The sequence below is a fragment of the Eucyclogobius newberryi genome, unplaced genomic scaffold (assembly GCF_026437365.1).
Source record: "Eucyclogobius newberryi isolate DKJ021-1_F unplaced genomic scaffold, fEucNew1.0.hap1 SCAF_16, whole genome shotgun sequence".
Taxonomy (NCBI): domain Eukaryota; kingdom Metazoa; phylum Chordata; class Actinopteri; order Gobiiformes; family Gobiidae; genus Eucyclogobius; species Eucyclogobius newberryi.
This window is the reverse complement of record NW_027315790.1, coordinates 22,349,949-22,370,224: the sequence shown is the minus strand read 5'-3', so window position 1 is coordinate 22,370,224 and position 20,276 is coordinate 22,349,949. Positions and strand designations below refer to the sequence as shown.

General features: G+C 38.7%; 4 protein-coding genes across 5 annotated transcripts; 1 reads left to right on the top strand and 3 right to left on the bottom strand.

The window, feature by feature from the left end:
* Positions 1 to 545: 545 nt before the first annotated feature.
* mrpl24 (mitochondrial ribosomal protein L24) lies at positions 546 to 3,984 on the bottom strand. Its single transcript, XM_072447958.1, has 6 exons — positions 3,909 to 3,984; positions 3,495 to 3,681; positions 3,336 to 3,431; positions 2,738 to 2,841; positions 2,519 to 2,649; positions 546 to 851 (listed from the first exon to the last, which is right to left on the bottom strand). Exons 2-6 carry the CDS (start codon positions 3,675 to 3,677, stop codon positions 715 to 717), a joined length of 651 nt encoding a protein of 216 aa, XP_072304059.1. The 5' UTR covers positions 3,678 to 3,681; positions 3,909 to 3,984; the 3' UTR covers positions 546 to 714.
* Positions 3,985 to 4,784: 800 nt separating this feature from the next.
* LOC140361987 (hepatoma-derived growth factor-like) lies at positions 4,785 to 8,632 on the bottom strand. Of its 2 annotated transcripts, XR_011927043.1 has the most exons (7): positions 8,245 to 8,632; positions 7,487 to 7,563; positions 7,268 to 7,406; positions 6,905 to 7,048; positions 6,292 to 6,444; positions 6,085 to 6,206; positions 4,785 to 5,835 (listed from the first exon to the last, which is right to left on the bottom strand). XR_011927043.1 is itself a non-coding variant. In XM_072447960.1 (6 exons), exons 1-6 carry the CDS (start codon positions 8,329 to 8,331, stop codon positions 6,186 to 6,188), a joined length of 621 nt encoding a protein of 206 aa, XP_072304061.1. In that variant the 5' UTR covers positions 8,332 to 8,632; the 3' UTR covers positions 6,059 to 6,185. The 2 variants fall into 2 exon arrangements, 1 of the variants encoding a protein (XP_072304061.1); XM_072447960.1 differs by lacking the exon at positions 4,785 to 5,835 and having other exon boundaries at positions 6,059 to 6,206.
* A 1,230-nt stretch (positions 8,633 to 9,862) lies between these two features.
* prcc (proline rich mitotic checkpoint control factor) lies at positions 9,863 to 15,552 on the top strand. Its single transcript, XM_072447956.1, has 7 exons — positions 9,863 to 10,563; positions 12,339 to 12,386; positions 12,521 to 12,994; positions 13,336 to 13,470; positions 14,009 to 14,155; positions 14,253 to 14,318; positions 14,559 to 15,552. The coding sequence occupies exons 1-7, from the start codon at positions 10,276 to 10,278 to the stop codon at positions 14,643 to 14,645; spliced, it is 1,245 nt and encodes a 414-aa protein (XP_072304057.1). The 5' UTR covers positions 9,863 to 10,275; the 3' UTR covers positions 14,646 to 15,552.
* Positions 15,553 to 15,645: 93 nt separating this feature from the next.
* On the bottom strand, positions 15,646 to 19,764 carry mrpl9 (mitochondrial ribosomal protein L9). Its single transcript, XM_072447957.1, has 7 exons — positions 19,484 to 19,764; positions 17,635 to 17,794; positions 16,747 to 16,871; positions 16,617 to 16,670; positions 16,437 to 16,538; positions 16,267 to 16,350; positions 15,646 to 15,892 (listed from the first exon to the last, which is right to left on the bottom strand). The coding sequence occupies exons 1-7, from the start codon at positions 19,571 to 19,573 to the stop codon at positions 15,656 to 15,658; spliced, it is 852 nt and encodes a 283-aa protein (XP_072304058.1). The 5' UTR covers positions 19,574 to 19,764; the 3' UTR covers positions 15,646 to 15,655.
* Positions 19,765 to 20,276: the final 512 nt, after the last annotated feature.

Here is a 20,276-nt window from a genome sequence, read left to right as displayed (position 1 = left end):
TCAAAGGCCACCTCCTTTGTCTTTTTCAGAACTGACAAATTATGTAAATTTTGAGCAAAAAAGCCACAAATTTAACCAATACTGCCTGTGCCAAAAAAAAACAAGAACATAGTAGACTGTCTGCAGTTGTGCAGGGTGGAAAATGCCAAGCAACAAATCTGTTGGTGAGCAAATTTAAGCTTACTAATAAGCCAAAAGTGGGTTTTCAGAGCTTAAGGGAATTGCTAACAGTAGTCCTCCTGTCTTACACGCAATAAAAATGTGGTATTATTTAATGCCATCTGGCAACTTCAATATTGTTGAGTCTAAAATGTAGACGTTTCAGTTATGCCAATGTGCCAGCTGGCATAAAATAGTTTTTCATCGAGAGCACTTAAAAGTATTTAGTTATTTGTTCATCACACAAAGAAAAATTAAAAGACAGGATTTTTGTGAGAATTGAATTTACTGTAAATGCTGTCAATATATTTTATGCAAATTCAGATTTATTTGAAGATTAAAATGTTTTCAAATTGTTTTCAAATATACCACACCTTGAAAAAAGCAAGTGAACAGCAACATTTATTCATTACAACTCAATAGGCCATTATTTTTTCTGATGCCACCGTTTTATAGTCAATGTGTGAATGTATTGGACAATCTGGTCATTCAGTCTCTTTGTCCAATGAAAGTAATCTGTCCAATATTTCAATAGTTTGTGGAGGTTTGGTCTGGTTAATACCAATATGACCGTTGCTGCCTCCCGTTCTCCAAAATGCCCATTTTTTCCATCACCTCCTCCTCCAGAGTCTTTAATGAGGGTACATAGGTCTTTTCAAGCGCGTCATCTGGACTTGTGTCTTTTGGGCCATCTGTAAAACATAAAAGTAAATTGTTTATAAAGAGAAAAGGTGTGTGGACACTTTGGCAGGGCCATAGTCTGAAAAGGTGTCTGAGTTTAGGGAGAAAAACACGTTCCACTATAAACGTCCAGACAATTACAGACACATAATAATGACTGAATGACGTTTGTTGGTTCAATTTTATGTACTGAGAACAATCTGTATCAAAATATATATTGGTTAAGTATTAGCAGTCACATTCCCATAAAAAGGCTAAAAAGATAACGTAATAGCATTGTATTTTATGGGGCTGTATGTATACAGATTTTAACCAGCTCCTGGGTGTTAATTTTTTTAACTGTAAAGTCTGTTTTTTTTTCTCCTCTAAAAAAATATTTTTGACTAGAAGTGGGCAATATATCATTTTTTTTTGGTATAAAAGGTTCTGCACTTTTGTATATGTTTTACAGACATTTCATATTTGAAATAATACTCAAACCTCTATTAATACATTTAGAGACATGTTTTAACATATTTCTGTTAGATTGACAAAATATTGTCTGACCATCAGTAACGGGATACTAAAAAAAAACTGAATGTATCAACTTGTGTCAATATTGCCCACTGCTATTTTAGACACCAATTTATCGTTATAATTCTATGCTAGGAACACCTGAACTACCTTCTTTTTTTAAAATAATACAGACACTGATAAGCACAACATTTCTGTGTCCCTATTTTGTGTTTATGGAGCTTGGACCCTAATAAGCACCAATAATTTCACACTAAACAATCTATTCACCTTATTCCGGAAGTCCGTCTGGTTATTAGTTCACCCTGGCCTGCCAATCTCGAGAGAAAATAAGTTCTACATAGAGCAAAAAGCCTTTTTGGGCCCCCCAGGGAATCCGGTGCATTGTTGACTTGTTGGTGCACATGAACATTGGATATTTGAAACGAATCAATCAACTTTATAGCATTTTTCAGCAGCAAAACTTTTCCCTGGTTTTCTATTTAAACCAATTGAGTTTTTGCAGGACCAGAAGTGAGATTACAACGGCAGTGCCGATCATGTGGGAAAAGTGGGCGATGAAATGTGATGCTTCGTTTTTAACTTCTTTGTCTTCTATGTAATGAACATAGAGTCCATCTCATGTGTTTGACTCGTGGATCTATTAAAATATCTGGATAGGGTATTGCTAGCTTAAACCTTTTGAGAGTTGGCCAGTCCATTGAAACTGCAGCAAAAAAATCCTCAGCAATCCAGAAAGAATTTTTGGCATAGAGCGCAATGTAAAAACAAACTGCTCGGGTTCAGCTGACGGGGACCAACAGCTTTCACAAAGGTCATATTTTGTGGTAATCCTCGCCTATTTTCAGGTAATTAGCTTTTTCCAGTTTTCTTATAAACAGGTTTTAAATCTTTAGCTTTGGCTCACTCTGATTTGCTTTAGCAACTCTCGCTCCAATTGGTAAGAGTGGTCATGTGTTACACAAGCAAGCCGCGTCACTTGACTCTACTACCATATGTAGCTAGCCGCAAAAAGCTAAAGTGGCTCCAATTGACTGCCAACTTGCTGCCAGGGGTCTTGGTTTGACACATAAGTACAGAGCTTTTCTGTGCCCCAGAACTTACTTAATGACAGATAGGATCAACACTTCCATACATTCAATGCAAGAATCTTAGCCTGCCAGACCTTTCCATTGTTGTGGGACGATGCCATCTTTTCTCTCCACCATAGGTTTAGGGATGATCCGACCCGTTCGTAGAGAGACACGGACCTTCTCTCCCTCCTCAGTGAACCTCCACTCGACATCTGTGGGCTTCCTATAAAAAGATGAATATGTATTTCTTCCCACAAAAACACAATGTGCATTATGACAAAGTAATAATACAGCAGAAGCCTGGAAAATACCTGTCCGAGGGGTCGATAAGGGAAATATTTCTGAGCAGGAGAGGGGCTTCTGTGGCCATGTATGTCCCTCGATAATCTGGAGTTTTTCCAATATATCTATGATGCTGCAAAACATTTTTTTTTAAAACCTCATTGTTAAAGTGTAGTAAACCCACACTATTCAAGTCAATTTTCAAGTGCAAAATGTAGTATGCGTCATAAAAATCAGTTTCGTTCCATCTGGTGGTTGAATGAATAAACTACACATGTTTTAAATGTGGAAAACATTTTGGGGGCAATTGCGTAGTTATGACACAAAAATAATTAATATTGTGTGATTTTATTATAACAATTCTATTCATATTATATCAAATGGTTTTCCATAGTTCAATACTGGATGACAGAGGTGCACAATATATCGCAAAAGTATCAATATTGCAATACGTTACAATTGAAATATATCCCAACAGCGGAATAACTGAACTCATTAGATAAAAAATATCGTAATATCATTATAAGTCATAATAAGTTACATGATAGACAATATTGTGCAGCCCCACTGGATGAACAGCAGAAATGCACCAAGTTTTGTTTTTAAATCATGTAAAGTTATGCTTACTGTATTGAGCCCCTCCAAAATAACCCAGTTTCTGTGTCTGAAAACTTGGATGACTTTTCCCTGTTTTCCTTTGTCTTTTCCTGCGAGAATTTCCACCTAGAAATGACAACAACAACAACTTAGTAAATGAAGCAGTGAACGTGTTGCTTAACAACTTACCCGGTCTCCTCTGAACACGCTCCAGTCCTCTGCTGCTATGGGCTCCACAAAAACCTTCCTCCGCTTCTTACCCGCGGGGTTTAGCCTTTTGGCCGCTTGTGTCCACGGCCTGTTCGTGCCATACCGATAGTCTTTAGGCACGACCACCCTCACGGCCATCGCCAACAACGTGGTCAGCCTCATTGTGCTGCGTAAAAGAGAAACATTACGAGTTTTACTCTGAGCACTGTCAACGATGCTAAGGGTCAGCTAACACTCAAGCTACATCAATGGTTAGCGTTTGACTTCCGCGTTTACACATAATTCTGTCAGTATACGGGTTTATGGTGTTTCACTCGATTCGTTTGCACGGAAAATAGACAAAGTTAGACCAGTAAAAAATAAGATAAAAATGTTGAAAATATGATGCTTTACCTGCCCTCTCCTGATGCCAATGTCACATGGAAACACAGTTTAGAATCAACAGCGACGTACAGAGGCCAGGAGTAAAACTACATTTTTCTAGACAAAGTTTCAAAGTAATTTTACAAGCCTATGAAAATATTTTGCACATTTTAAAGAAAAAAAACTCTTTATTTTATGAGCTACAGCAGTAATTCGAAATACTATTACACTACTGTATCGATGATAAAAAAATAAATAAAGCTAGAGAGCCGTGGATCTATTATGAATACTGTTGCCGTAGCGATTGCGGCGGCCATCTTGTTATTGCAGGTCTAGTTCATGGATCTATTATATTAGGTCTAGTTCTAACTTCTTACTAATACGTAATGTAATGTAAAAACAGGCCCTAAAATGTATTGAATAATGGCCTATATTTAGTAAGTATTATATTAGTATTATCGCTGATATTTTTATTATACCTCACTGGTTATTACTAAAATGTACAAGAGTTAAGCAAACTATTTAAAATATGTAGTAGTCTGTATCTTTATTTTTAACGGTGCATAATGTAACTTTTGCGGTGGAGGATTGGATCTGCTACCTTCTCTCAATGGAGATGTACAGTACATTAAAATTGCCTTGCCTTACATTGATTAAACATGTTCTTACTGTGGCAAAGTCTACACTGCCCTGACCTGTAACTTGTCCTGGTGCAATTGTCTTCAGGACAGGTAAGCTAAATGCCATACTGTAGGACATTTCAAGCAAAGCATCACATCTTCATGGAGACAAGCAGGATGGAAGACCCTACACCTGATAACGCACAGTAGTGAAACTATGGCTCAATAAAGACACAAGGCACAAACTATGTGAATCTATTTTACATAAAGACATGATTAAGGTAAATATCAGAAAAACATCTTTATTTGATAATCAACAGCTTTATTCAACGGTCTAGCAGCTCTAACACAAAACTAAGCAGCAGATAAAGATCAATGGCAGATTTCCAAAAGTAAAACTAAACCAGAAACTACTGTAAATTGTTGATTCTGTACATTGTGGTGATCCAAATACGGACATAATCTTGAATATTGAAATGCCAAAACATAACTCTAAACCAATTGTAATATTCAAGTAACATTTTCACATTATAACATTGAATTTCAGATAAATAAAAAATAACAAAAAAGTAAATTGTCCCTTTAATTATTGTTTTCTGACAAGATTATGACATTTTTTGAGTGGTTTTCAGCATTTTATGACACCGAATTGAACTGTTTTGTCATGTCAACATTTTCCTTAAAATAAAACATTAAGGCCAAGTTTTAACACGATTAGGAATGTCTTCTACTTCTTTAAATAACAAACATCAAAAAACAACAAAAGACATTTTTAAATCTTGTTTTCAAATGGAACTTCATAATTGTATTAACTATACCCAGACTTCTACAAGTCTCCAGACCGATGTCATACAAACTTTGGTCACATGCAGAAAAGCACTACAAAGCAAAAATACAATTATAAGAATCTAAACCACAGTTGACTTTGCGCAAAGAAGGTAACAAGTGCAACTTATCATGTACTAAGCAACAATAAATGGTTTAAGATCAGTAGATAAGATTCAGATGCAAAAAAAGAAAGATTAAATGCCTTTTTATGTAAGTTTTTGCCTATACAACTGTAGGGCACATCAAGTTTAACACCCTTTTTATCATATTTTCCATTTTCAGTGTTTAGTCCCTCTAATGTTTAGATGTATAATGACGCCTATCAAGTCTTAATGTAATTGCACTTACAAATAAAAATATATACACACTTAAACCACATTATAAACGAGCTCTTGAGCACTTTTGCTTTTTTTTTTTTTATCTGATCTGCAAACTATTAATCCTGGGATATATGATATCCCCAAATCGCAAATAAAATATTGTTTGCTTAGATACAAACATCTTTTTACGTAAGCTCATTGTATTCATGAAAAAAAAAAAAAAAAAAAAATCTCGTAAATACGATCTCTCTCCTGCAGTGTGGGGGACCTGCAGTGTGAAGAACAGAATCCTCATAGCACTGCCAGGCTTCTCCGGGTGAGAGAGCGGTGCAGCAAGGAGACGGCAAAAAAAAAATAACAAAAAATCTCACAATTACAAAAAAAACCTAGATATTATCTTGTAATCAATTAATACAATGAGCTTCCGTATTTTTTTACATCCTCTTGTTAATCAAAATGGTTCAAATATGAAGAAAACTTTTGATGCTTTCAGCTCCACAGAAAAGCATCCATTTCCAGTCCCTCCACAAGTTAAGACGTTAAGCACTGTCTGATGCAGGCTGCAGAAAGAGTAAATCAACATTTAGAAAAGACAATAACATCTAAATATTGTGTCACTTAACCATGCAATAATGCAATCTGAACCTTTTCTGCAGTGGGCGCGTTTTCCTCTTTAGACTCACTCTGTGTTGTTTCTTTGGGTCCGTCCATATTATTTACTTTGAGCTCTTCATTGGACTTGTCCCCATCTGCTTTTGAATCCTCTTTCTGTGCATCTTTTTGTCGTTTGGAAGATGCCTACAGGGGAAATAAAGTCAGTCAGTTTTGGTTTGAACAATGCCTAACATAATTGCAATAATTTCAAAGGCAACAGGCGTTTTTATAATCGGTGGGTGTCAGGTGACATTCTATCAACCAATAAAGTTTAATAATAAAGATGAGGGCAGGAAAACTCACTCTGTTAATCAGCTCATTTCAAGCACAGTTGGAAAATTATAGCAGGACAATACACTTTGTCATTATTCTCTATCTGACTTTCAGTCAACATAGATTTACTTTTATCTGGTAAAATATGTATTTTAAAAATGTCAATGTACAATAAAAATAATCCTAGGACTAGTCGACTACTAAAAGAATCATTTGTGGCACCCCAATTGAAATATCATAATATTTTTAAGGATAGGCCTACAGATTTTAGAATCTAATGACGACTAATTCTTAATCAAAATGCATAATTGAGACACTACTTGTGGCTAACCTCCGTAGTTTCCTCTTTTTTCCGTTTGATTCCCCTTTCGTTCTTTTCATCGATGACCAAAGCTCCTTCATCTTCATCACTGCTGCCTCCTTTTTCCCCATCAACAGCAGCTTCAGACACAGCATCATTCTCTTTCTTAGAAGCCTGAAGCAAAAACATTAAGATGAGTACAAAAAACACCTTTTCTGTTCTAATACATTAATACTTGTCATTTACAAATGAACTGTGGCAGTTTATGCCATCATTTTCATTTTTCAATAAAGGTTATGTGCCCTATGGGTAAATAAGCACACTTAAGTGAAAGCAAGCCGTTTCTAGGGTCCCTCAGTTCACGCCCAAATACTTATCAGAGGAAACGCCTACCTCATATTCCTCATGTGTAACGGTAGGGTTGTTCTCAATCTCCCACAGTCCCTCAGCAAAACCTCTCCTCTTGTTGGCTTTTCCAAGTTTCTCCTTAAATTCGTCATATGGGGAAAGGTCTTTGGCACCCAGGAATGCCCTGAAGTTACAAAATATTATTAAAATTAGAAGAAACAATAACACACCAATACAGATGAAAATGTCACAAACATTACTCACGTTTCATGTGTCCCAAAGAAGAAGACCTGGTACTTGTTTGAGGGGGATTTCACAGCTCCTTCAGGCAACTCGTCAATCTGGGTAAAAGGTGTATCAGTATCATGAGATCAACGAGAACCTCACTTTAGGTCACATTTGGTGTAACTGCCATTCATTCTTTAAGTAGTTTACGGTTCAAAGTAAAAAGTCATAATACAATAACATGAACACAAGAGTACTTGTTGTTAGAAGTTTATAATGCAACAATTAATCAGGACAGGACAAAGCTCACACGTTCCGTACGATGAGATTGTCCTCAGAAAGCCCCAGAGGTAAAAGTTCAAAGCTCCAGAGGTAAAAGCTCAAAGCCCCTGGGGTTAAGGCAGCGGAGAGCGCCTCGTCTTCGATTCTGGACCGACGCGCGCAGGTGACGTTGTGTAATAACTATTTAGGGCCACGGAAGATTAGACCTGGCCTAAGATAATAGGCCCGCGGGACCAAAAGCTAACTGTTGGTGACTAAAACGGCACTTTCATTTAAAAAACACGAGCTGTAGATTTCAACAAGAGAGGGTTTTCACGAACAGCGAATCGCCCGAAAGTGTTTTAGTCCTTGAAAAGGTGCTAGCTGCGTGCTAGCAGCACATGGCTAGCACCGGCTAAAGCTAACACAGATTAGCCAACTAGAGTCAGGCCTCAGGAGTAAACTAGTAATAGACACCAATGATTGTTACAAATGTCTAAAACCACACACAGACTGTTCACTGCAGCTCTACTTACCCTGGCAGGCCAATGAGGATAACCCTTCATCTTAGCAAACACAAGATCTCCGGGTTTATATTCCCTTTGCCTGTTGGTTCTGGGCATTTTTCTTCAGAGAAGTAACAGTAGAAAAAAATAAACTGGTGCTTCTTGTATGAAAATATACAATCACTTGCTCTAAAACTGAAGCAGTGAATGTTAAATCCTCCAGGCACGGAGAAGTGAAGAGACTTTTCCCGCGGAATCGGGCCAATGTAAAAAGAGCACGGTTCTTAAGAAATAACACTATGTCTACAACAAAGGGGCCCGAGATATTAGTTTAATAATAACAACAGCCCTGCATTGGCTCGTCCCTCCAACTGTTTGGGTTTGAATCGGACTGACGGACGCGCCCCCAAGACCTGCCTCAAAATACGCCCCCTATCGACAGAAGCGTAACATGGCAAATAAATAGTATAATTGTGAGGGCAAGGACAGTTAAGGTTCCAGACCTATAGAACAGGTATCCTTTAAATCGTAGCTCATTAGCCTGAAAACGGCTCTTATTAGATCTCTGACTTGGGTGTCTAACACAAAAGCAAGAACAAGAATAAGCCAAATTCTAAAAGTCTAAAGAATAAAGTCTAAAGAATAAAGTCGGAAGAATTCGTGGGCTTGGAACTCATGTGCTTTGGACTCGTGGGCTTTGAACTCCTGTGCTTCTGAAGAATAAAGTCTGGCGGTAATGTAAGGAGTACTTTTACGGACTACGACAGAGTCTGAGGACTACGACAAAGTCTGAGGAATACAGTCTGGCGGTAATGCAACACTTGGATGCCAACCGCCATAAAACAACAACAACAACAACAACAACAACAACAACAACGCTTGGATGCCAGCCGCCATAAAACACCAAAGAAGAAGAAGAACCTCCAAACCATTGCACGCTTGAAAAACTCAGATCAACATTAATTAACAACGTTACTTGTTGATTTGGAAATCACCCACTCTCCATTCTTAAGATTTACACAAGCCAGGGGCCAATCTCCAAATCTTGAGATTGGCTTGGTCAGGTGTTATCCTTAGCTGGAAAAATAGAATGTTCAGAGAAAATCCATCCAGACACATGACAAACAATCAAACTGCACAAACAGGCCCCCGCTGCCTGCTGAGGGTCAAACTCAGGACCTTATTGCTGTGAGGTAGCCTATTTAATGCATTACTCTAGGTTCCTTGTAATGATAATTTAATTACACCACTCTAACTTTAACAAAGTATTAACTTTTAAGTTACACCCAACATTTCCAGACATTTACAATTCATATAGCTAAGCAAGGTGTGTAAAATGTCTCGGCTGAGTGTCTCTTAATTATACAGTGACCAAGGCGTCTAAAGTATATCAACTATATTAATTATACAGTCAATGCTAAGGACACAAAAACATGACTTAAAATCGCATCCATCAGGTTTGTAGACAAAAAGAAAAGAAAACAAACTGAGCTTCTGCCACTTAAGTTAAATTTCTTCCATTTTCACAGCAGCAGACTTTGAATTTCCCTGATGTTATGTGTTCATCCCTTCGCGGCCAGTAGATATCAGCACATTTAAACACGACATTTTTGTTTACGCGAAGAAGACTGAGCTGCGCAGTAGACATGCGCAGAAAACACCGCTTATGGGTACTAATGTTTTGATCAAGCTTGAAGCTAAATAGCTTGATTTTCTCGTCGTGTAATACCATTAAATACTCTGGTATTGGCCGCCTGCGATACACAATTGTATCTCCAAGAATTAATCCAAGAATCTAAGAATTTGACCAAAAAGATAAAGTTAACTTACCGCTTATTATCGCTTCGTTAGCCGTTTAGCTAAAGTAGCTAACAGCGTTTAGTGGGTTCTTCGAATGTGCTTGTTTGTTATGAGTTTTTTAACATCTTAGTTTTGTTTTAACTTCATCTGGAACAAGAACCACGGAAACCCATTGTAAGTGCGCTTCTTAGACCGAGGAAAAGTGGTTATCCATGTGCACAGATCATAGCAACAAATCAGCTTTAAAAACCTTCAGAAAACATGTCTTTAGTCGCTTATGGCAGCAGTGGTGAAAGCGACTCAGAAGAAACCTCCGGTTCGGCTCTGCAGAGTAAAGGAGGACTTTTCTCAGTTCTTCCAGCTCCAAAAAAGTCGACTCTTGTCAATACTGGGCCTAAACTGACAACAAAATCAAGCACAGTGTCTGAAAAGGGCGCATCAAAGGATGAAATTGTGCTACAGAAAGGAAGTCTGTTTTCCAGTCTGCCCAAGCCCAAGAAACGAAATGAACCTGTCAGGATTTCTGCACCTCAGATTCAGAAACGAGATGTGAGTATTGACCCTTTAAAATATGTAAACAAATTGATTTGAATATCACATAATATTTAGGTTTGGTTTTGTTCAAACCGGCAAACAAGAACAAACACTGTGATTTTTTTTAGTAATAAAAGTATATTTAAAAGAAGAATATATCTCGAAGCAGTCAACACATTAACACCTAAAGGAACCGCGTGTAGCCCTGTGACGAGTTGGCCACTGTCCAGGATGTACCCCGCCTAAGGCCCGAAGTCACTGGGATAGGCTCCAGTCACCCGCGACCCCGAAAGGGAACAAGCGGTAGAAAATGGATGGATGGATGGATGGAACCGCGTGTAGCCTGCGCTCTTGCTGGTTTAAAAAAGGAACTACAATCACATCTGAACCTGGGTATTCAGTCTAACCTGCAGATAGAGACACATATAAGATAAGATACACCTTTTATTGATCCTGAAAGAAATTCTTGCGCCAAAGATATCATTAAATACTTTCACAAAATTGTTAAAACATTTTAAAGATAAATTGCTACTGCATATAAACACACAACATCAGAAGACATCAGTTTATCGGTTGTAGGAAAATATTCAGTTGTAGTCATCTGGATTCTTGGATGAGAGTTGAAACTTTTGTTTTTCTAAAAACAGAGAACTACAATCACATCTGAACCTGGGTATTCAGTCTAACCTGCAGATAGAGACACATATAAGATAAGATACACCTTTATTGATCCTGAAAGAAATTCTTGCGCCAAAGATATCATTAAATACTTTCACAAAATTGTTAAAACATTTTAAAGATAAATTGCTCCTGCATATAAACACACAACATCAGAAGACATCAGTTTATCGGTTGTAGGAAAATATTCAGTTGTAGTCATCTGGATTCTTGGATGAGAGTTGAAACGTTTTGTTTTTCTAAAAACAGAGTCCACATCTGAATCTTTTTATACAATGGAACACTCCTGGACGAATCAGGGGATTACACAGACATCAGTTTATCTGAGTAAATGCATCATTAAGACACACTCTGTAACATTGTCCCTCTTTGTTAAAAGGGGAGGACTTGAAATTTGATTGCCACAGGGAGGTAAGTCTCGCGATAAGTCTCCTGCATGCTCTTCTGTAGGAGAGCAGGGTGTCGCATTGTTCCGAATACTGAGTAGTTTCTTCAGAAGCTGCCTCTCCTACAGGCTCCAGTTCCATGCCCAGACAAATCCAGCCTTCCTGACCAGCTTGTTGAGTCTGTTGATGTCTGCTTAAATTTATTTTTATATAAACGTTATAGCATATAACACATACTGGTACTCTGAAGATGTAGAACTACAGTAGGTGGTGATAAATGCGCCTTTTCAGTTGACCGCCAACTGCCATTAAATGTAACACAGCAACAACAACCTTGAGGTAAATGTAACACCACAACAACAACAACCACCTTCAGTCCACTACCCCAGCTCACCACACCCTTAAAAATCACAAAAAAACAAACATAAACAACTTGGATATTCTATCTGATGTTTATGTAATTAAGAATAAATCAGCTTTAAAATTGTTATCAGCAAAAGCTATATTTGATTTGATCATGTTTATCTCATATCTGGGGAGTATTGGTCAAGTTTATCTTACGGTTCATTTTAATGTGGTTACAATTTCATAAACAAAACACAATTTAAATGTAAATTATCGTTTTTCTTGTCAAAAAATAAAAAAGTTATAAGTCGACTGAAAACAATTGTTAGTTGCAGCCCTTTTGCTGTCAAAATATTTACTGTAAAATGCATTATTTTACAGTCGGACTCAGATGATGATGAACAACCAGCAAGTAAGAAAAAACTTCTAGTAAGTTTGTAATAATTTTATTACACTAATACTTGATAATCATTCTTTCTATTAGTAGTAATTTTATTTCCAGTTGTCAACAAATTTTAATATTGTGCTGCATTTGCTTCATACGTTGTAATGCTTTCTTGCAGGGCGGTGGAACAGGCCTGTCATCTCTCCTGCCACAGCCCAGAAACATGTCTGTGAAGGAAATTGACCGGCCGCTGATTCCTTACACTCTCACAAAACGACAAGAGTCTAAAGTGGCCAAAGTCAACGCTCCTTCTGCCCTTCTCAGCTCCAGTGCGTCTCCCTCTGCGATCAAAGCTGCCGCCAAGTCTGCCGCCATGCAGCTTGCAAGGCAAATCGCGAATGATGATCATGACGAGGAGGAAATAAGCCCAGAGAATTACTTTTCACTTGAAGATAACTCCCAACTGGCCCCTGTTGCTGTCCCAGAGGCAGAGCCCGAGCACAGACCTGTGATAGATCCTGTTCAGTTTGGGACGCCGGACGGACCGGGTCACTCAGATGCACCTCTAGATTTTGGTGGAAACGCAGAAGAAGGTGGTGCGTGGGCAGGGCAATACCCGGAGGGGATGGCAGATCCAGAAGCTTATTCTCAGGTAATACATGCCATATTGCACTGGGGTGTGTAATTAATCGAAGTTTAATTGAGATAAGCTATTAGTCCTTTTCAATCATTAATTACAGTATACGCTTGGGACTTTTTAATTGGGAGGTCTAGAGCCAATTTTGTGTGTCTGTTTGTGTGTTGTGTGTGTTAAGTGTTTCGGGGCAAATTTCAGACATTGCAGGTAGACTATTTTTGGGGGGTAAATGACACTGATTAAAATTCTGTCTTGTTTATGTTCAGAAAAATAGTAATAACACAATTTTTATTATATTTTATTAAATGCAGCAGTTCATGCTATTAATATTTTTCCTGATGATTTGTCATTTACAGGGATATTACAATCAGCCATATTACCAAGATCCTAATGTTGACCAAGGAGAAACTGGAGGAACTGGAGGAACTGGAGAAACTGGAGAAACTGAAGAAGAAGAGCCTGGGAACTCCGCCATGTTTGATGAAGAAGCAGTATGAACTTTGCTTTATTTGTTTATCAATTTTATTTAGTTTATCATCCTTACTATCCTGCAATGTTGGAAGTAGCCAAATACATGTACCTAAATGTCATAATCAGAATTCTACGTAATTCTGAGTAACTGCACGGTAGTATACTTTCCCAACATCACCACATTTTATCATGTCATTTAAGCTGCTCAAACTGCACAGCAGTAGTAATTAGTAAAATAGACAACACATCGTCTGTGGTGAGTGCATGTGTGTTTTTCTTTCACTAGTAATTGATACATAAATGCAAATGGTGCAACAAACATGAAGCTAATTTGAATCCTATGGTGTTTTGTTTACACTATAAAAATTGTAAGTATTCAAAATACACTACTTTGGTTGAACCATGTAAGGGAATATGTTACAAAATACATTATTAATGTAGATATTAAAGTATTCTTCCCAAGACTGCTGCCATTGTCGCTGTTAAGTTGAGAATGGGGTTTTTCTTAGGTTATTGTGCTCAATTAAGATCATGATCATATGCTGTTTTTGTGTTCAGTTCATGAGGTTGCAAGGGAAAAGAAACAGAGGAAAAGAAGAGATAACCTTTCTGGAGATTAAAGGAGATGACCAGCTGAGTGGAACGCAGCAGTGGTTGACGAAGAGCATAACAGAAGAGCAACAAAACCGTTCGTCTTTCAGCAAGGTATCTCAAACATAGTTTTGTTTATCGAGCACAAGCAGTATTTCTGTTGCCTGTTTATGAATTATGAGTGTGTAAATAAAACCGTTGTTTTTTCCAGAAAAGGGGAGGAATGCCAACTGGCCAGCAGAGACGCAAGCACCAAATCACATATCTCATTCACCAGGTGATTCCCTAAGCTCTTCTGAACATTTTCAGCAATAGTTACAGTGGTATAAAAACGACTGTTAATCATTTTCTAAAATGATTTGCTAGTCTTTGGATTTAGAAACAAATTCATCCCATGTCTTTACAAAGCAAAACCTAAGCATAATTTGATTTGTAAAATGGAAATAAATCACACTGTTATGTGTATTTCGGGTGGGAAACAATTTCCATTGTTAATCTGGTTGTCATTTCATTTCAGGCAAAGGAGCGCGAGTTGGAACTGAAAAACAGCTGGGCAGAAAACAAGCTAACTCGACGACAGACCCAGGCCAAATACGGCTTCTGAAACCCTCAAATTATAGACTTTTAATGGATAACCCACAAATCCCTTTTGCTCTTCTGATTTCACCACTAACGAAAAGAGAGGCCTACAGATCTAATTAGGATAATAGTATTTACAGTCCAAACTGCATTTGTGTTAGTTTTGTTTAGCCAACACATTTGATTTGTGTGTTCCCATTATACATTTAGGCCACAAATATGAGCTCATAACCTGGCCAGCCTGATGAACTCGATATTGTGTTGCACTCATTTCAGAGTGAAACACATTAATCTGGCATGAGCCAAGTAATGATATCAGGAGTTCAATGTGTTTTTTTAATATGCAATGCACATTGGCACATTGTAAAGTGACCCTAACCAGTATGATCTGTATACATGTTTTCCCTTTTGAATATGTATGCAAACTATTCCTGTTATAAATCCCCTTTTAAGATAAGATAAGATATTCCTTTATTGTCCCACATGGGGAAATTTCATTGGTGCAACGCAGGTAGATACAGAGGTAGATACAGAAGAACAGATCACTTATAGGAAGTCTTTTGTGAACACTTGTACAAATACTTTAAACTATAGTTATGGTTTCAGGATCAGAGTATAGATGATAATTGTGTAAATAAAACTGCCAGAAAATCAAGTCTCTCCGGGAAACGTTTGGGGGAAAAAAATAAATACTGTTTGTTTATTAAATACTCCCTGCCTTGTAGAAATTTGTATATAAAGAGTTGGCAGACCATTATCGTAAATAATAAAATGCAGTAGCAAGCGTCGACAACGGCAGGTGTACAGTGAGCTGCCCTGTCACTTTATCTACAAATAAACTCTGACAAACCTACATAATATAAGGCAATACAAATTTGTATTAAACATTTGAGCAATTTATTGTGTTGTGAAAAATAAACATTTTGAGAGCTCTTGTTTCATTAGTTCCTCACAAAGGTATTTTAATGGTTACATAATGGCAAATCTACTGTACTAGACTTTGATTTTCTGAGAATTCCTTGTAGTTTGAGTCCATTATTCTTTCTTGGGGCTGTCATTTAATGGTGCTGTTGTGCCTTCAGAGGCTTCATTCACAGAGTTCATCTCAGATGGAACAGTCTTTTCATCAGTTTCATCTTCAGAAACAGTTTCCGCGCTGCTCGACTCGGACTGCTGTAGTCTCTTGGCTTTTAGCTGCTTCTGGTAACTGGCAGAATGATCTTCATAAGGTACAATGGACAGAGGAACTCGCACAGTGTCCATTCCATTGACCTGAGAAACAAGAAAAATCACAATGTTAGAAGGACTTAATACATGTTGATGTTAAAGCTGGTGTACCGGATTGTCGAACTGTAGATAAATTGATCCAAATCGCTCCGAGCTCTCACAAACCATTGCGTGAATTGATCGTCAGGTACCGTAGCTTTAATCACAACTAGTCTTTTATGGTCCAAACTGAAACCTTTTCTATTAAATTTTTACCGTCTTTATGACTAGTTCAGAAGCAAAATTGGCCTTAGAAATCTTGTAAACAAAAGTAACCAGCTTTGATTCAATGAAAACTCATCTTCAGCCCCAAATGTACTTAACTTGGCCCCAGAATGCATTTCATATTGAGCGTAAAAGCCGCGTGTGGCGAGTCTTACCGTCACTTCACACCAATAGTCTCCCAGTTCTTTGATTGGCTCTTGTTGGAGGGTCAGAGCATTAAGCGGCACGACCAATAAAAACTAAAAAAACAACAACAAAAAACAAGAAGACATTTCTGTTAAAAATGGGGATCACAATTTTGTGAAGGTGGGCAAAGGAGCACTACCTTCCGCTGAAACTGTCTGCAGACCACTTCTTTAGTGACTTGGAAATCTTCTGTCGGCATCTGGTTGATGTTCAGCTTTGTGCGTTTAAGAAAATCTACAGTCTGAAGAAAAAAAATAAGTTAAGACACTTTACAGTAATGTTTAAAATTGTTCCTTCTTTTTTAAATTTGTTCTCTTACCATTTGCCCTGTTCGAGTTTGAAGCCTTTCTTCAGACTTCCCCTCTTGTCGCATCTGTGGAATAAACAGAATAGCCGCGTACAATGTTTTGCCCATGGCGGTAATTACTGCATTAAAGTACCAAAATTACCTTCAGCTCCTCGGCAAACAGCTTTTTGTTTTCAGGCGATGCGTACTCTGCCAGACCTTCCGCCAGCAACTTATTACGACCGACGGACTTCTTCACAAACACTGTATCGCCTCTGCCACCGAGCTCTGGAAAACATCACTGCACATTGAAGACACAAATACAAAAGGCCTTGACATTTGTGTTCACTGGGGCTCGTCTCTTTGTCAAAACATGGCCAGATGTTTGCCTTCACTAGACATAATTCATCGTTATCTTTTCAAACGTGTTATCTTTTCAAAGGTTTTTACCATTTTCTAATTTTGGTTTATTTAAAAGTTGTTTCTTTGTACATGTACATTACAGTTTTACACCAATCGAATAGGTGTTGGTGGCAAAAAGTCGAAAAATCTGTAGAGAAATGACAGGAATTGACATCACACTGGGCACACTCATTCCAGTCAAAGTTTATGCATAATTTACTTTAATTTTGACTCTCTAAACATTAATTACAACAAAATAAAGGTGCTCTTATATATATGTTTATTTGTCAAATTAAAAAAATTACATTAAATTAGTTTTTGCCCAGTGTTTGCTGGATAATTTCCCAGTGTTGATGTCATCAATTACAAACAGGAAGTGAAATTATAAACCAAATCAATTAGCTATTCTGTGATAACATTGTTACAATTTTAAGCACAATTCAAAATATATTTATCTTAACTGCATTTTAGTTCAATGAGTCCAACGTGTCCTAGGCACTTGCATTCAGCATATGGTAATCTTAACACATGTTTTAGATTACAATAATGATCTTTTTTGTTTGTTAATTCTTTCCCTCTGATCATAGGCCAACAGAGTACATTAACATGGCATTATGACAAACATTTTTTTTGTGTTAGAGTTACTCACTGGGCACGGTCTGGGTCAGGATGAGCTCCATCTTCTCCTGCGGCTGGTGCTTCTTGTCCTCCACCAGTTTGTAGATCTTGTGTCGTCGCGGGTGAAGTCTTGGGGGACTGCCTTTTTTAGACAAGGGCACCTGCCACCAGCGCTCCACCACCGCTGTGTGCTGGGGACAGAAAAGGAAAAATATTTATTTCTGGGGTGTATTTTTTCCCCTCACCACAGCAAGTCATCTGTGTTTTAGCAGCAGTGAGAGATTTAAATATATTTTTTTCTAATTGGATGAGTCACTGTTTTGATGACTTGAGACTTAAAGATAGGGTTGTGAAGTAAGTAAGTGAACTATGAAATAAGGAAGTAGGTATTTAAACCTTTTTAACTCATACCTCGCTCTCACAAATCCTTTGGCAAATCACTAATATACTAGTATTGACAGGCATCCATTTTCTCATTTGCCAATAGCACAGAATTAGCTTTTTCAGACACAAAACTTTGCTCCCCCTCAGTGGAACAAAACAAAAGTATTTGATGTGGTCTTTGGTTGTGAGGAGCTTGTGGATCCGTGGACGAACAGCAAGAGTGTTCGTCCACTAACTGGACGATGACGTCAGAGACAGCGACGCACAACAACAGCATGCGCCAAAGAGCTTCAGGAAAGATGATAAATCATAAACTTTTTGCAGGTGCATCTAAAGTCACTTCCTTTCAATCCAGGTGTCTTTCCTCAGTCAAAGAGGACTTCAGAGGAAACGAACAGCTGCGCCACAGTCACACACATGCAAAACAATTTCATTATTAAACTCATTCATTATTTCGGGGGTCACATCTTGGGGGTGGATCAGAAAATGTGTGTGTCACAAAATCAGGTCACATAATGGGGGGATAAGATAATTGGGGGTCACAGTGCGAAATACTACGTTTTTTCTCCTCAGACCTGTCTCCAAGTATCCCTTGTGTGTCCTTGAAGAGGTGGGATTCTAAAGATCTTTTAATCAACTTTGGATGTGAAACTGAACCTTCCACACTGTGAGTGTGACCTGAGGAGAAAGGAAGTGATGTGGGGGAGACTGGGTTCTTTTGTCTTTTTCAGAGTGAGAAGTGATTCTGATTTTGAGTCTGATCCTTTTGGATTATAAGATAAATACTTCAGCTCCTTCAAAGTAAGAGTTTGATTCATAAAGTCTTGGTTTGTTTTGTTTCAATAATATTATACATTTTTCTCTCACAGACTGAAGTTACTGTGTCACCTGCGCAGAATTGAGCAACTGAACTGAGCAATTCTCAGCAACTCAGAGCAGAGCAACTACTGATCTTGTGTCTAGTTGTCGACTCGACGGGGAGCGTGCAGGTTACGTCTGTGCTGCCCAATGGGGCTGAGGGACTGACCTGTGCGGGTCTGAGGGACTGAACTGACCTGTGCTAGTCTGAGGGACTGAACTGACCTGTGCGGGTCTGAGGGACTGGACTGACCTGAACGGGTCTGAGGGACTGGACTGGACTGACCTGAACGGGTCTGAGGGACTGAACTGGACTGACCTGAACGGGTCTGAGGGACTGGACTGGACTGACCTGAACGGGTCTGAGGGACTGGACTGGACTGACCTGTACGGTTCTGAGGGACTGACCTGTGCAGGGCTGAGGGACTGACCTGTGCAGGGCTGAGGGACTGACCTGTGCAGGGCTGAGGGACTGACCTGTGCAGGGCTGAGGGACTGACCTGTGCAGGGCTGAGGGACTGACCTGTGCAGGGCTGAGGGACTGAGCCGTGCAGGGCTGAGGGACTGACCTGTGCAGGGCTGAGGGACTGAGCCGTGCAGGGCTGAGGGACTGACCTGTGCAGGGCTGAGGGACTGACCTGTGCAGGGCTGAGGGACAGACTCCGGATAGCAGCTCCAGGCTGAACTCTGAGCAGCTCGTGAAGGACGGGGCGGCACGAAAACCACATGTTGTTTCAGCTCCAGGTTTTTGCACTATACCAAAATGTTTGGAATCCAAACTTCTACAGATGGTTATAAAGACCACGCATATAAGATGTTAAATGTAAGCACAGTGCCTTTGGTGCTCTAAATCCAGATGAAGAGCAGCTAACACTGAGCTAACAGGAGACAGTAGCTAACTGTGATGTAAGGACCCCACACACTGACAGGAGGCTGTCTGAAGATTGCCTGAGAAACCCGCTAAAATGAATACCTGTCGTTTAGGCGAATTTAGAATCCATAAAACAAAAATGGACAAAAAATACTTTTTAATTTAAACTTTTTTTTAAAAATGGTAACTGCTTCAAAACGCAACCAACCATAAAAAAACGCTGTTTATAGAAAGGGAGTGTCTACAGAGCCGCGGCGCGCGGCCAAAACTGCTATTTTATTTTGTGCCGCGGCTCCTGAAACTGCTGCGCTATTTTACCGCGCCGTTTTAGACCGCGCCGGGTTAAGGTTAAGGTTAAGGTTAGGGTTAAGGTTAAGGTTAGGGTTAAGGTTAAGGTTAAGGTTAAGGTTAAGGTTAAGGTTAAGGTTAAGGTTAAGGTTAGGGTTAAGGTTAGAGTTAAGGTTAGAGTTAAGGTTAGGGTTAAGGTTAAGGTTAAGGTTAAGGTTAAGGTTAGGGTTAGGGTTAAGGTTAAGGTTAGGGTTAAGGTTAAGGTTAAGGTT

Bases quoted from the DNA above. Each gene is read 5' to 3' on its own strand.
- mrpl24 (XM_072447958.1), bottom strand. From the start codon at position 3,677: ATGAGGCTGACCACGTTGTTGGCGATGGCCGTGAGGGTGGTCGTGCCT. The intron at 2,842-3,335 runs GTAAGCATAACT...AATGTTTTGCAG, and splicing joins TTTTGGAGGGGCTCAATACA to CATCATAGATATATTGGAAA. The intron at 852-2,518 runs GTCTGGCAGGCT...TATGTTTTACAG, and splicing joins CGTCCCACAACAATGGAAAG to ATGGCCCAAAAGACACAAGT.
- LOC140361987 (XM_072447960.1), bottom strand. From the start codon at position 8,331: ATGCCCAGAACCAACAGGCAAAGGGAATATAAACCCGGAGATCTTGTG. The intron at 7,049-7,267 runs GTAGGCGTTTCC...TTTTTGCTTCAG, and splicing joins TTACACATGAGGAATATGAG to GCTTCTAAGAAAGAGAATGA. The intron at 6,207-6,291 runs GTTCAGATTGCA...CTCTTTCTGCAG, and splicing joins ACGCGCCCACTGCAGAAAAG to CCTGCATCAGACAGTGCTTA.
- prcc (XM_072447956.1), top strand. From the start codon at position 10,276: ATGTCTTTAGTCGCTTATGGCAGCAGTGGTGAAAGCGACTCAGAAGAA. The intron at 10,564-12,338 runs GTGAGTATTGAC...ATTATTTTACAG, and splicing joins CTCAGATTCAGAAACGAGAT to TCGGACTCAGATGATGATGA. The intron at 13,471-14,008 runs GTATGAACTTTG...TTTTGTGTTCAG, and splicing joins CCATGTTTGATGAAGAAGCA to TTCATGAGGTTGCAAGGGAA.
- mrpl9 (XM_072447957.1), bottom strand. From the start codon at position 19,573: ATGTGGTTTTCGTGCCGCCCCGTCCTTCACGAGCTGCTCAGAGTTCAG. The intron at 16,872-17,634 runs GTGAGTAACTCT...GATGTTTTCCAG, and splicing joins CCTGACCCAGACCGTGCCCA to AGCTCGGTGGCAGAGGCGAT. The intron at 16,671-16,746 runs GTAATTTTGGTA...TTTATTCCACAG, and splicing joins TGTTTGCCGAGGAGCTGAAG to ATGCGACAAGAGGGGAAGTC.